Genomic DNA, 14,298 nt, shown 5'->3' with positions numbered 1-14,298 from the left:
CGCTCTGTATAAGGGCGTCTGATAAATGCTGTAAATGTAAATGTAAATGTACTTAAATTCCATAGATAGGAACATAATTCTCACCTGCTATAGTGCTAGCTGTAGATTTATCATTAATGTTTTCAAAGGAAAATGGGTCTAAAGATATAGGAACAAAGTTTTTTTCTTTATTGAGTATTACGAGTATGACTGAAAACATAATTGTGTGTAAAAAATGTCATATTTATTTGACAAATGTGTGTAAAACCAGGATGGTAACTTTATAATAAAAAGATTAAAAACACACAGTTCTCACCTGCTTTGGTGCTAGCTGTAGAGGAAGCCATCGTTGTACTAAGCAAGGTGGTGTCTTTAAAATATGAGTACATACTTCCATGAGTACATGAGTACATACTTCCATAGATAGGAACATAATTCTCACCGCCTATAGTGCTTGCTGTAGAGTTATCATTAATGTTTTCAAAGGAAAATGGGTCTAAAGATATAGGAACAAAGGTTTTTTTTTTTGATTATTACGAGTATGACTGAAAACATAATTGTGTGTATATAATGTCATATTTATTTGACAAATGTCTGTAAAACCAGGATGGCAACATTATAATAAACAGATTAAAAACACACAGTTCTCACCTGCTTTGGTGCTAGCGGTAGAGGCAGCCATGGTGCTACTCAAGAAAGTGGTGTCTTAAAAAGACAAGTACAATCGATTTAAAAAACCTTTCTGTAATATTGATGTAAAATCTCCAAAATGATGAATTTAGAGTATGACTGAAACTAAGGTTGTGTATTTATTAATTCAATATTCAGTATATTTTCAAGTTTGACAGTCTTGATGGTTTACTAGGACAGAAACATTATGAAATAGTGCTAAAATTCCATTGATAGGAACATAATTCTCACCTGCTATAGTGCTAGCTGTAGAGTTACCATTAATGTTTTCCAAGGAAAATGGGTCTAAAGATATAGGAACAAAGTTTTTTTTTTTTTGAGTATTACAAGTATGACTGAAAACATAACTGTGTGTATATAATTTCATATTTGTTTGACAAATGTGTGTGAAACCAGGATGGCAACATTATAATAAACAGATTAAAAACACACAGTTCTCACCTGCTTTGGTGCTAGCTGTAGAGGCAGACATGGTGCTACTCAAGAAAGTGGTGTCTTAAAAACACAAGTACAAACAATTTAAAAAACTTTGCTGAACTGTCTGAAACAATATATTGAATTAAGTGCATGACTCAAACTAAGATTGCATGTGTATATTATTTCAAAATTAGTTGTGAAACTGTGTAAGACACTTTTCTAACACCATCAGCATGAACATTTTAAACAGTTTTAATTAAAGTAACTGTTTAATAAGAAAAAGAGCTTGAAACAGGATGACGAAATTACTACCTAATGATCATCTTTCACCGATAAAAAAAACACAATTCTAACCTGCTTTGGTGCTAGCGGTAGAGGCAGCCATGGTGCTACTCAAGAAAGTGGTGTCTTAAAAACATAAGTACAATCGATTTAAAAAACCTTTCTGTAATATTGATGTAAAACCTCCAAAATGATGAATTTGGAGTATGACTGAAACCATGGTTGTGTCTATATATTAATTTAATATTCAGTATATTTTCAAGTTTGACAAACTTGATGGTTTACTAGCACAGCAACATTATGAAATAGTGCTAAAAGTCCATAGATAGGAACATAATTCTGACCGCCTATAGTGCTAGCTGTAGAGTTATCATTAATGTTTTCCAAGGAAAATGGGTCTAAAGATATAGGAACAAAGGTTTTTTTTTTTGAGTATTACGAGTATGACTGAAAACATAATTGTGTGTATATAATGTCATATTTATTTGACAAATGTCTGTAAAACCAGGATGGCAACATTATAATAAACAGATTAAAAACACACAGTTCTCACCTGCTTTGGTGCTAGCGGTAGAGGCAGCCATGGTGCTACTCAAGAAAGTGGTGTCTTAAAAAGACAAGTACAATCGATTTCAAAAACCTTTCTGTAATATTGATGTAAAATCTCCAAAATGATTAATTTAGAGTATGACTGAAACTAAGGTTGTGTATATATTAATTCAATATTCAGTATATTTTCAAGTTTGACAGTCTTGATGGTTTACTAGGACAGAAACATTATGAAATAGTGCTAAAAGTCCATAGATAGGAACATAATTCTCACCTGCTATAGTGCTTGCTGTAGAGTTATCATTAATGTTTTCCAAGGAAAATGGGTCTAAAGATATAGGAACAAAGATTTTTTTTGAGTATTACGAGTATGACTGAAAACATAACTGTGTGTATATAATTTCATATTTGTTTGACAAATGTGTGTGAAACCAGGATGGCAACATTATAATAAACAGATTATAAGCACACAGTTCTCACCTGCTTTGGTGCTAGCGGTAGAGGCAGACATGGTGCTACTCAAAAAAGTGGTGTCTTAAAAAGACAAGTTGAATTTATTTCAAAAACGTTTCTGTAAAATTGATGTAAAACCTCCAAAATGATGAATTTGGAGTATGACTGAAACCATGGTTGTGTCTATATATTAATTTAATATTCAGTATATTTTCAAGTTTGACAAACTTGATGGTTTACTAGCACAGCAACATTATGAAATAGTGCTAAAAGTCCATAGATAGGAACATAATTCTCACCTGCTATAGTGTTAGCTGTAGAGTTATCATTAATGTTTTCCAAGGAAAATGGGTCTAAAGATATAGAAACAAAGGTTTATTTTGAGTATTACGAGAATGACTGAAAACATAATTGTGTGTATAAAATTTCATATTCATTTGACAAATGTGTGTAAAACCAGGATGGCAACATTATAATAAAAATATTAAAAACACACAGTTCTCACCTGCTTTGGTGCTAGCTGTAGAGGAAGCCATCGTGCTACTCAGCAAGGTGGTGTCTTAAAATAATGAGTACAAACAATTTTAAAAACTTTGCTGAACTGTCTGAAACAATATGTTGAATTACGTTCATGACGCAAACTATGATTGCATGTTTATATTATTTCAAAATTAGTTGTGAAACTGTGTAAGACACTTTTCTAACACCATCAGCATGAACATTTTAAACAGTTTTAATTAAAGTAACTCTTTAATAAGAAAAAGAGCTTGAAACAGGATGACAAAATTACTACCTAATGATCATCTTTCACCGATAAAAAAAAGACAATTCTAACCTGTTTTGGTGCTATCGGTAGAGGCAGCCATGGTGCTACTCAAGAAAGTGGTGTCTTAAAAACATAAGTACAATCGATTTCAAAAACATTTCTGTAATATTGATGTAAAACCTATAAAATGTTGAATTTGGAGTATGACTGAAACCATGGTTGTGTCTATATATTAATATAATATTCAGTATATTTTCAAATTTGACAAACTTGATGGTTTACTAACACAGCAACATTATGAAATAGTGCTAAAAGTCCATAGATAGGAACATAATTCTCACCGCCTATAGTGCTAGCTGTAGAGTTATCATTAATGTTTTCCAAGGAAAATGTGTCTAAAGATATAGGGACAAAGGTTTTTTTTTTGAGTATTATGAGTATGACTGAAAACATAATTGTGTGTATATAATGTCATATTTATTTGACAAATGTCTGTAAAACCAGGATGGCAACATTATAATAAACAGATTAAAAACACACAGTTCTCACCTGCTTTGGTGCTAGCGGTAGAGGCAGCCATGGTGCTACTCAAGAAAGTGGTGTCTTAAAAAGACAAGTACAATCGATTTCAAAAACCTTTCTGTAATATTGATGTAAAATCTCCAAAATGATGAATTTAGAGTATGACTGAAACTAAGGTTGTGTATATAATAATTCAATTTTCAGTATATTTTCAAGTTTGACAGTCTTGATGGTTTACTAGGACAGAAACATTATGAAATAGTGCTAAAATTCCATAGATAGGAACATAATTCTCACCTGCTATAGTGCTTGCTGTAGAGTTGTCATTAATGTTTTCCAAGGAAAATGGGTCTAAAGATATAGGAACAAAGTTTTTTTTTTTTGAGTATTATGAGTATGACTGAAAACATAACTGTGTGTATATAATTTCATATTTGTTTGACAAATGTGTGTGAAACCAGGATGGCAACATTATAATAAACAGATTAAAAACACACAGTTCTCACCTGCTTTGGTGCTAACGGTAGAGGCAGACATGGTGCTACTCAAGAAAGTGGTGTCTTAAAAACACAAGTACAAACAATTTAAAAAACTTTGCTGAACTGTCTGAAAAAATATGTTGAATTAAGTTCATGACGCAAACTATGATTGCATGTGTATATTATTTCAAAATTAGTTGTGAAACTGTGTAAGACACTTTTCTAACACCATCAGCATGAACATTTTAAACAGTTTTAATTAAAGTAACTCTTTAATAAGAAAAAGAGCTTGAAACAGGATGACAAAATTACTACCTATAGATCATATTCCACCGATAAAAAAACCCACAATTCTAACCTGCTTTGGTGCTAGCGGTAGAGGCAGCCATGGTGCTACTCAAGAAAGTGGTGTCTTAAAAACATAAGTTGAATTGATTTCAAAAACGTTTATGTCATATTGATGTAAAACCTCCAAAATGATGAATTTGGAGTATGACTGAAACCATGGTTGTGTCTATATATTAATTTAATATTCAGTATATTTTCAAGTTTGACAAACTTGATGGTTTACTAGCACAGCAACATTATGAAATAGTGCTAAAAGTCCATAGATAGGAACATAATTCTCATCACCTATAGTGCTAGCTGTAGAGTTATCATTAATGTTTTCCAAGGAAAATGGGTCTAAAGATATAGGGACAAAGGTTTTTTTTTTTGAGTATTACGAGTATGACTGAAAAAATAATTGTGTGTATATAATGTCATATTTATTTGACAAATGTCTGTAAAACCAGGATGGCAACATTATAATAAACAGATTAAAAACACACAGTTCTCACCTGCTTTGGTGCTAGCGGTAGAGGCAGCCATGGTGCTACTCAAGAAAGTGGTGTCTTAAAAAGACAAGTACAATCGATTTCAAAAACCTTTCTGTAATATTGATGTAAAATCTCCAAAATGATGAATTTAGAGTATGACTGAAACTAAGGTTGTGTATATAATAATTCAATTTTCAGTATATTTTCAAGTTTGACAGTCTTGATGGTTTACTAGGACAGAAACATTATGAAATAGTGCTAAAATTCCATAGATAGGAACATAATTCTCACCTGCTATAGTGCTAGCTGTAGAGTTACCATTAATGTTTTCCAAGGAAAATGGGTCTAAAGATATAGGAACAAAGTTTTTTTTTTTTGAGTATTACGAGTATGACTGAAAACATAACTGTGTGTATATAATTTCATATTTGTTTGACAAATGTGTGTGAAACCAGGATGGCAACATTATAATAAACAGATTAAAAACACACAGTTCTCACCTGCTTTGGTGCTAGCGGTAGAGGCAGACATGGTGCTACTCAAGAAAGTGGTGTCTTAAAAACACAAGTACAAACAATTTAAAAAACTTTGCTGAACTGTCTGAAACAATATGTTGAATTAAGTTAATGACGCAAACTATGATTACATGTGTATATTATTTCAAAAATAGTTGTGAAACTGTGTAAGACACTTTTCTAACACCATCAGCATGAACATTTTAAACAGTTTTAATTAAAGTAACTCTTTAATAAGAAAAAGAGCTTGAAACAGGATGACAAAATTACTACCTAATGATCATCTTTCACCGATAAAAAAAATACAATTCTAACCTGCTTTGGTGCTAGCGGTAGAGGCAGCCATGGTGCTACTCAAGAAAGTGGTGTCTTAAAAAGACAAGTTGAATTTATTTCAAAAACGTTTCTGTAATATTGATGTAAAACCTCCAAAATGATGAATTTGGAGTATGACTGAGACCATGGTTGTGTCTATATAATAATTTAATATTCAGTATATTTTCAAGTTTGACATAATTGATGGTTTACTAGGACAGAAACATCATGAAATAGTACAGGGTGTTAGTAGCCTAGTGGGTAACACACTCGCCTATGAACCAGAAGACCCGGGTTCGAATCCCACTTACTACCATTGTGTCCCTGAGCAAGACACTTAATTGCTCCAGGGAGACTGTCCCTGTAATACTGATTGTAAGTCGCTCTGTATAAGGGCGTCTGATAAATGCTGTAAATGTAAATGTAAATGTACTTAAATTCCATAGATAGGAACATAATTCTCACCTGCTATAGTGCTAGCTGTAGATTTATCATTAATGTTTTCAAAGGAAAATGGGTCTAAAGATATAGGAACAAAGTTTTTTTCTTTATTGAGTATTACGAGTATGACTGAAAACATAATTGTGTGTAAAAAATGTCATATTTATTTGACAAATGTGTGTAAAACCAGGATGGTAACTTTATAATAAAAAGATTAAAAACACACAGTTCTCACCTGCTTTGGTGCTAGCTGTAGAGGAAGCCATCGTTGTACTAAGCAAGGTGGTGTCTTTAAAATATGAGTACATACTTCCATGAGTACATGAGTACATACTTCCATAGATAGGAACATAATTCTCACCGCCTATAGTGCTTGCTGTAGAGTTATCATTAATGTTTTCAAAGGAAAATGGGTCTAAAGATATAGGAACAAAGGTTTTTTTTTTTTGATTATTACGAGTATGACTGAAAAAATAATTGTGTGTATATAATGTCATATTTATTTGACAAATGTCTGTAAAACCAGGATGGCAACATTATAATAAACAGATTAAAAACACACAGTTCTCACCTGCTTTGGTGCTAGCGGTAGAGGCAGCCATGGTGCTACTCAAGAAAGTGGTGTCTTAAAAAGACAAGTACAATCGATTTAAAAAACCTTTCTGTAATATTGATGTAAAATCTCCAAAATGATGAATTTAGAGTATGACTGAAACTAAGGTTGTGTATATAATAATTCAATTTTCAGTATATTTTCAAGTTTGACAGTCTTGATGGTTTACTAGGACAGAAACATTATGAAATAGTGCTAAAATTCCATTGATAGGAACATAATTCTCACCTGCTATAGTGCTAGCTGTAGAGTTACCATTAATGTTTTCCAAGGAAAATGGGTCTAAAGATATAGGAACAAAGTTTTTTTTTTTTTGAGTATTACAAGTATGACTGAAAACATAACTGTGTGTATATAATTTCATATTTGTTTGACAAATGTGTGTGAAACCAGGATGGCAACATTATAATAAACAGATTAAAAACACACAGTTCTCACCTGCTTTGGTGCTAGCTGTAGAGGCAGACATGGTGCTACTCAAGAAAGTGGTGTCTTAAAAACACAAGTACAAACAATTTAAAAAACTTTGCTGAACTGTCTGAAACAATATATTGAATTAAGTGCATGACTCAAACTAAGATTGCATGTGTATATTATTTCAAAATTAGTTGTGAAACTGTGTAAGACACTTTTCTAACACCATCAGCATGAACATTTTAAACAGTTTTAATTAAAGTAACTGTTTAATAAGAAAAAGAGCTTGAAACAGGATGACGAAATTACTACCTAATGATCATCTTTCACCGATAAAAAAAACACAATTCTAACCTGCTTTGGTGCTAGCGGTAGAGGCAGCCATGGTGCTACTCAAGAAAGTGGTGTCTTAAAAATATAAGTACAATCGATTTAAAAAACCTTTCTGTAATATTGATGTAAAACCTCCAAAATGATGAATTTGGAGTATGACTGAAACCATGGTTGTGTCTATATATTAATTTAATATTCAGTATATTTTCAAGTTTGACAAACTTGATGGTTTACTAGCACAGCAACATTATGAAATAGTGCTAAAAGTCCATAGATAGGAACATAATTCTGACCGCCTATAGTGCTAGCTGTAGAGTTATCATTAATGTTTTCCAAGGAAAATGGGTCTAAAGATATAGGAACAAAGGTTTTTTTTTTTTGAGTATTACGAGTATGACTGAAAACATAATTGTGTGTATATAATGTCATATTTATTTGACAAATGTCTGTAAAACCAGGATGGCAACATTATAATAAACAGATTAAAAACACACAGTTCTCACCTGCTTTGGTGCTAGCGGTAGAGGCAGCCATGGTGCTACTCAAGAAAGTGGTGTCTTAAAAAGACAAGTACAATCGATTTCAAAAACCTTTCTGTAATATTGATGTAAAATCTCCAAAATGATTAATTTAGAGTATGACTGAAACTAAGGTTGTGTATATATTAATTCAATATTCAGTATATTTTCAAGTTTGACAGTCTTGATGGTTTACTAGGACAGAAACATTATGAAATAGTGCTAAAAGTCCATAGATAGGAACATAATTCTCACCTGCTATAGTGCTTGCTGTAGAGTTATCATTAATGTTTTCCAAGGAAAATGGGTCTAAAGATATAGGAACAAAGATTTTTTTTGAGTATTACGAGTATGACTGAAAACATAACTGTGTGTATATAATTTCATATTTGTTTGACAAATGTGTGTGAAACCAGGATGGCAACATTATAATAAACAGATTATAAGCACACAGTTCTCACCTGCTTTGGTGCTAGCGGTAGAGGCAGACATGGTGCTACTCAAAAAGTGGTGTCTTAAAAAGACAAGTTGAATTTATTTCAAAAACGTTTCTGTAAAATTGATGTAAAACCTCCAAAATGATGAATTTGGAGTATGACTGAAACCATGGTTGTGTCTATATATTAATTTAATATTCAGTATATTTTCAAGTTTGACAAACTTGATGGTTTACTAGCACAGCAACATTATGAAATAGTGCTAAAAGTCCATAGATAGGAACATAATTCTCACCTGCTATAGTGTTAGCTGTAGAGTTATCATTAATGTTTTCCAAGGAAAATGGGTCTAAAGATATAGAAACAAAGGTTTATTTTGAGTATTACGAGAATGACTGAAAACATAATTGTGTGTATAAAATTTCATATTCATTTGACAAATGTGTGTAAAACCAGGATGGCAACATTATAATAAAAATATTAAAAACACACAGTTCTCACCTGCTTTGGTGCTAGCTGTAGAGGAAGCCATCGTGCTACTCAGCAAGGTGGTGTCTTAAAATAATGAGTACAAACAATTTTAAAAACTTTGCTGAACTGTCTGAAACAATATGTTGAATTACGTTCATGACGCAAACTATGATTGCATGTTTATATTATTTCAAAATTAGTTGTGAAACTGTGTAAGACACTTTTCTAACACCATCAGCATGAACATTTTAAACAGTTTTAATTAAAGTAACTCTTTAATAAGAAAAAGAGCTTGAAACAGGATGACAAAATTACTACCTAATGATCATCTTTCACCGATAAAAAAAAGACAATTCTAACCTGTTTTGGTGCTATCGGTAGAGGCAGCCATGGTGCTACTCAAGAAAGTGGTGTCTTAAAAACATAAGTACAATCGATTTCAAAAACATTTCTGTAATATTGATGTAAAACCTATAAAATGTTGAATTTGGAGTATGACTGAAACCATGGTTGTGTCTATATATTAATATAATATTCAGTATATTTTCAAATTTGACAAACTTGATGGTTTACTAACACAGCAACATTATGAAATAGTGCTAAAAGTCCATAGATAGGAACATAATTCTCACCGCCTATAGTGCTAGCTGTAGAGTTATCATTAATGTTTTCCAAGGAAAATGTGTCTAAAGATATAGGGACAAAGGTTTTTTTTTTGAGTATTATGAGTATGACTGAAAACATAATTGTGTGTATATAATGTCATATTTATTTGACAAATGTCTGTAAAACCAGGATGGCAACATTATAATAAACAGATTAAAAACACACAGTTCTCACCTGCTTTGGTGCTAGCGGTAGAGGCAGCCATGGTGCTACTCAAGAAAGTGGTGTCTTAAAAAGACAAGTACAATCGATTTCAAAAACCTTTCTGTAATATTGATGTAAAATCTCCAAAATGATGAATTTAGAGTATGACTGAAACTAAGGTTGTGTATATAATAATTCAATTTTCAGTATATTTTCAAGTTTGACAGTCTTGATGGTTTACTAGGACAGAAACATTATGAAATAGTGCTAAAATTCCATAGATAGGAACATAATTCTCACCTGCTATAGTGCTTGCTGTAGAGTTGTCATTAATGTTTTCCAAGGAAAATGGGTCTAAAGATATAGGAACAAAGTTTTTTTTTTTTGAGTATTATGAGTATGACTGAAAACATAACTGTGTGTATATAATTTCATATTTGTTTGACAAATGTGTGTGAAACCAGGATGGCAACATTATAATAAACAGATTAAAAACACACAGTTCTCACCTGCTTTGGTGCTAACGGTAGAGGCAGACATGGTGCTACTCAAGAAAGTGGTGTCTTAAAAACACAAGTACAAACAATTTAAAAAACTTTGCTGAACTGTCTGAAAAAATATGTTGAATTAAGTTCATGACGCAAACTATGATTGCATGTGTATATTATTTCAAAATTAGTTGTGAAACTGTGTAAGACACTTTTCTAACACCATCAGCATGAACATTTTAAACAGTTTTAATTAAAGTAACTCTTTAATAAGAAAAAGAGCTTGAAACAGGATGACAAAATTACTACCTATAGATCATATTCCACCGATAAAAAAACCCACAATTCTAACCTGCTTTGGTGCTAGCGGTAGAGGCAGCCATGGTGCTACTCAAGAAAGTGGTGTCTTAAAAACATAAGTTGAATTGATTTCAAAAACGTTTATGTCATATTGATGTAAAACCTCCAAAATGATGAATTTGGAGTATGACTGAAACCATGGTTGTGTCTATATATTAATTTAATATTCAGTATATTTTCAAGTTTGACAAACTTGATGGTTTACTAGCACAGCAACATTATGAAATAGTGCTAAAAGTCCATAGATAGGAACATAATTCTCATCACCTATAGTGCTAGCTGTAGAGTTATCATTAATGTTTTCCAAGGAAAATGGGTCTAAAGATATAGGGACAAAGGTTTTTTTTTTGAGTATTACGAGTATGACTGAAAAAATAATTGTGTGTATATAATGTCATATTTATTTGACAAATGTCTGTAAAACCAGGATGGCAACATTATAATAAACAGATTAAAAACACACAGTTCTCACCTGCTTTGGTGCTAGCGGTAGAGGCAGCCATGGTGCTACTCAAGAAAGTGGTGTCTTAAAAAGACAAGTACAATCGATTTCAAAAACCTTTCTGTAATATTGATGTAAAATCTCCAAAATGATGAATTTAGAGTATGACTGAAACTAAGGTTGTGTATATAATAATTCAATTTTCAGTATATTTTCAAGTTTGACAGTCTTGATGGTTTACTAGGACAGAAACATTATGAAATAGTGCTAAAATTCCATAGATAGGAACATAATTCTCACCTGCTATAGTGCTAGCTGTAGAGTTACCATTAATGTTTTCCAAGGAAAATGTGTCTAAAGATATAGGAACAAAGTTTTTTTTTTTTGAGTATTACGAGTATGACTGAAAACATAACTGTGTGTATATAATTTCATATTTGTTTGACAAATGTGTGTGAAACCAGGATGGCAACATTATAATAAACAGATTAAAAACACACAGTTCTCACCTGCTTTGGTGCTAGCGGTAGAGGCAGACATGGTGCTACTCAAGAAAGTGGTGTCTTAAAAACACAAGTACAAACAATTTAAAAAACTTTGCTGAACTGTCTGAAACAATATGTTGAATTACGTTCATGACGCAAACTATGATTGCATGTGTATATTTTTTCAAAAATAGTTGTGAAACTGTGTAAGACACTTTTCTAACACCATCAGCATGAACATTTTAAACAGTTTGAATTAAAGTAACTCTTTAATAAGAAAAAGAGCTTGAAACAGGATGAAAAAAAATTACTACCTAATGATCATATTCCACCGATAAAAACCCCCACAATTCTAACCTGCTTTGGTGCTAGCGGTAGAGGCAGCCATGGTGCTACTCAAGAAAGTGGTGCCTTAAAAACACAAGTACAATCGATTTCAACAACCTTTCTGTAATTTTGATGTAAAATCTCTAAAATGATGAAATTAGAGTATGACTGAAACTATGGTTGTGTCTATATATTAATTTAATATTCAGTTTATTTTCAAGTTTGACAATCTTTATGGTTTACTAGGACAGAAACATTATGAAATAGTGCTAAAATTCCATAGATAGGAACATAATTCTCACCTGCTATAGTGTTAGCTGTAGAGTTATCATTAATGTTTTCCAAGGAAAATGGGTCTAAAGATATAGAAACAAAGGTTTATTTTGAGTAATACGAGAATGACTGAAAACATAATTGTGTGTATAAAATTTCATATTCATTTGACAAATGTGTGTAAAACCAGGATGGCAACATTATAATAAAAATATTAAAAACACACAGTTCTCACCTGCTTTGGTGCTAGCTGTAGAGGAAGCCATCATGCTACTCAGCAAGGTGGTGTCTTAAAATAATGAGTACAAACAATTTTAAAAACTTTGCTGAACTGTCTGAAACAATATGTTGAATTAAGTGCATGACTCAAACTATGATTGCATGTGTTTATTATTTCAAAAATAGTTGTGAAACTGTGTAAGACACTTTTCTAACGCCGTCAGCATGAATATTTTTTACAGTTTGAACTAAAGTAACTCTTCAATTAGAAAAAGAACTTGAAACATGATGACAAAATTACTACCTACTGATCATATTCCACCGATAAAAAAAAAAAACCCCACAATTCTAACCTGCTTTGGTGCTAGCGTTAGAGGCAGCCATGGTGCTACTCAAGAAAGTGGTGTCTTAAAAACATAAGTACAATCAATTTCAATAACGTTTCTGTAATATTGATGTAAAACCTCCAAAATGATTAATTTAGAGTATGACTGAAACTATGGTTGTGTCTATATATTCATTCAATATTCAGTATATTTTCAAGTTTGACAATCTTGATGGTTTACTAGGACAGAAACATTATAAAATTCCATAGATAGGAATTCCATAGATAGCTGTAGAGTTATCATTAATGTTTTCAAAGGAAAATGGGTCTAAAGATATAACAACAACGTTTTTTTAATTCAGTATTACGAGCATGACTGAAAACATAATTGTGTGTATATAATTTCATATTTATTTGACAAATGTGTGTAAAACCAGAATGACAACATTACAATAAACAGATTTAAAACACACAGTTCTCACCTGCTTTGGTGCTAGCTGTAGAGGAAGCCATCGTGCTACTCAGCAAGGTGGTGTCTTAAAAATATGAGTACAAACAATTTTAAAAACCTTGCTGGAATGTTATAGTAAAATGACCAAAAATATCATGGTGAAATCGGAGTATGACTGAAGTTGAGTATATGTATTAATTTAATATTTCAAACATTTTCAAGTTTAAAAACCATGTTTTTTTTATATAGGACAAAAACGTTATGAAATAACTTTAGATAGATTCCATAGATAGGAACAGAATTCTCACCTGCTATAGAGCGAGCCCTAGAGGTATCCATAATGCTGTCAAGGGAAATAGTGTCTAAAGATATAAGGACAAAGAATTTTAAAAGTACTAGAATGTTTATGAATTTTGTCTGGAATAATATGTCCATGTAAGAGTGTGCCTTAGAACATAATTGTGTGTATATTTTATTTCAAATAATGTATTTAAATTTTTTTTGGTCAACAATCATGAGCATTTATAACGAAAACAACAACATTACTAAATACTGCTGTAATTCCACAATTAAAAACACAAAACTCACCTGCTATGGTGCTAGAAGTAGAGAAAGCTGCCATGCTATTCAAGGAAGTTGTGTCTAAAATATTTAAGTACAAATGATAAATGATTTTATAAACTTAATCTTGAACTTCACAAAACTCCTGTTTTTTTTTTTTTGTTTTTTTTTTAACCAGATCAATAAAATAACTACATACTGCCAAAATTCCACAGTAAAAATGCACACAATTCTCACCTTCTATGGTGCTAGTGGTTGAGGAAGCCTCGGTGCTACTCAAGGATATGCTGTCTTAAAAATATAAGTACAATTGATTTCAAAAACCTTGCTGGAAAATTGATGTAAAGCATCCAAAATAATATGGTGAATTCAGAGCATGACTGAAACAATGGTTGCATATATACATATTAATTCAATATTCAGGTTGTTTTTAAGTTCAACAATCTTGATTGTTTTTACCTAGGACAACAACATTATGAAATAGTGCTAAAATTCCATAGATAGAAACACAATTCTCATCTGCTATAGTGCTAGCTGTAGAGGTG

At 31.8% G+C, this 14,298-nt stretch overlaps 1 protein-coding gene across 2 annotated transcripts in view; it reads right to left on the bottom strand.

The window, feature by feature from the left end:
- LOC114766777 (serine-rich adhesin for platelets-like) overlaps positions 1–14,298 on the bottom strand; it is a 52,612-nt gene that overhangs the window by 23,998 nt on the left and 14,316 nt on the right. For both annotated transcript variants that reach the window (XM_028957971.1, XM_028957972.1), the window contains 48 exons: positions 13,991–14,044; positions 13,781–13,834; positions 13,501–13,554; positions 13,224–13,277; positions 12,433–12,486; positions 12,227–12,280; positions 11,955–12,008; positions 11,622–11,675; positions 11,413–11,466; positions 11,143–11,196; positions 10,663–10,716; positions 10,332–10,385; positions 10,123–10,176; positions 9,853–9,906; positions 9,645–9,698; positions 9,373–9,426; positions 9,043–9,096; positions 8,837–8,890; positions 8,090–8,143; positions 7,608–7,661; positions 7,278–7,331; positions 7,068–7,121; positions 6,798–6,851; positions 6,588–6,641; positions 6,462–6,515; positions 6,251–6,304; positions 5,786–5,839; positions 5,456–5,509; positions 5,247–5,300; positions 4,977–5,030; positions 4,496–4,549; positions 4,165–4,218; positions 3,956–4,009; positions 3,686–3,739; positions 3,478–3,531; positions 3,206–3,259; positions 2,876–2,929; positions 2,670–2,723; positions 2,398–2,451; positions 2,192–2,245; positions 1,922–1,975; positions 1,441–1,494; positions 1,111–1,164; positions 901–954; positions 631–684; positions 422–475; positions 296–349; positions 85–138 (listed from right to left, as the gene is read on the bottom strand). In XM_028957971.1, the coding sequence (XP_028813804.1) occupies positions 85–138; positions 296–349; positions 422–475; positions 631–684; positions 901–954; positions 1,111–1,164; positions 1,441–1,494; positions 1,922–1,975; positions 2,192–2,245; positions 2,398–2,451; positions 2,670–2,723; positions 2,876–2,929; positions 3,206–3,259; positions 3,478–3,531; positions 3,686–3,739; positions 3,956–4,009; positions 4,165–4,218; positions 4,496–4,549; positions 4,977–5,030; positions 5,247–5,300; positions 5,456–5,509; positions 5,786–5,839; positions 6,251–6,304; positions 6,462–6,515; positions 6,588–6,641; positions 6,798–6,851; positions 7,068–7,121; positions 7,278–7,331; positions 7,608–7,661; positions 8,090–8,143; positions 8,837–8,890; positions 9,043–9,096; positions 9,373–9,426; positions 9,645–9,698; positions 9,853–9,906; positions 10,123–10,176; positions 10,332–10,385; positions 10,663–10,716; positions 11,143–11,196; positions 11,413–11,466; positions 11,622–11,675; positions 11,955–12,008; positions 12,227–12,280; positions 12,433–12,486; positions 13,224–13,277; positions 13,501–13,554; positions 13,781–13,834; positions 13,991–14,044 (2,592 nt within the window). The remainder of the gene's footprint in view (positions 1–84; positions 139–295; positions 350–421; positions 476–630; positions 685–900; positions 955–1,110; positions 1,165–1,440; positions 1,495–1,921; positions 1,976–2,191; positions 2,246–2,397; positions 2,452–2,669; positions 2,724–2,875; positions 2,930–3,205; positions 3,260–3,477; positions 3,532–3,685; positions 3,740–3,955; positions 4,010–4,164; positions 4,219–4,495; positions 4,550–4,976; positions 5,031–5,246; positions 5,301–5,455; positions 5,510–5,785; positions 5,840–6,250; positions 6,305–6,461; positions 6,516–6,587; positions 6,642–6,797; positions 6,852–7,067; positions 7,122–7,277; positions 7,332–7,607; positions 7,662–8,089; positions 8,144–8,836; positions 8,891–9,042; positions 9,097–9,372; positions 9,427–9,644; positions 9,699–9,852; positions 9,907–10,122; positions 10,177–10,331; positions 10,386–10,662; positions 10,717–11,142; positions 11,197–11,412; positions 11,467–11,621; positions 11,676–11,954; positions 12,009–12,226; positions 12,281–12,432; positions 12,487–13,223; positions 13,278–13,500; positions 13,555–13,780; positions 13,835–13,990; positions 14,045–14,298) is intronic.

This window comes from Denticeps clupeoides, chromosome 17, assembly GCF_900700375.1.
Source record: "Denticeps clupeoides chromosome 17, fDenClu1.1, whole genome shotgun sequence".
Taxonomy (NCBI): domain Eukaryota; kingdom Metazoa; phylum Chordata; class Actinopteri; order Clupeiformes; family Denticipitidae; genus Denticeps; species Denticeps clupeoides.
Note: the sequence above shows the minus strand (reverse complement) of the source record. Positions and strands in the feature narration are given on the sequence as shown.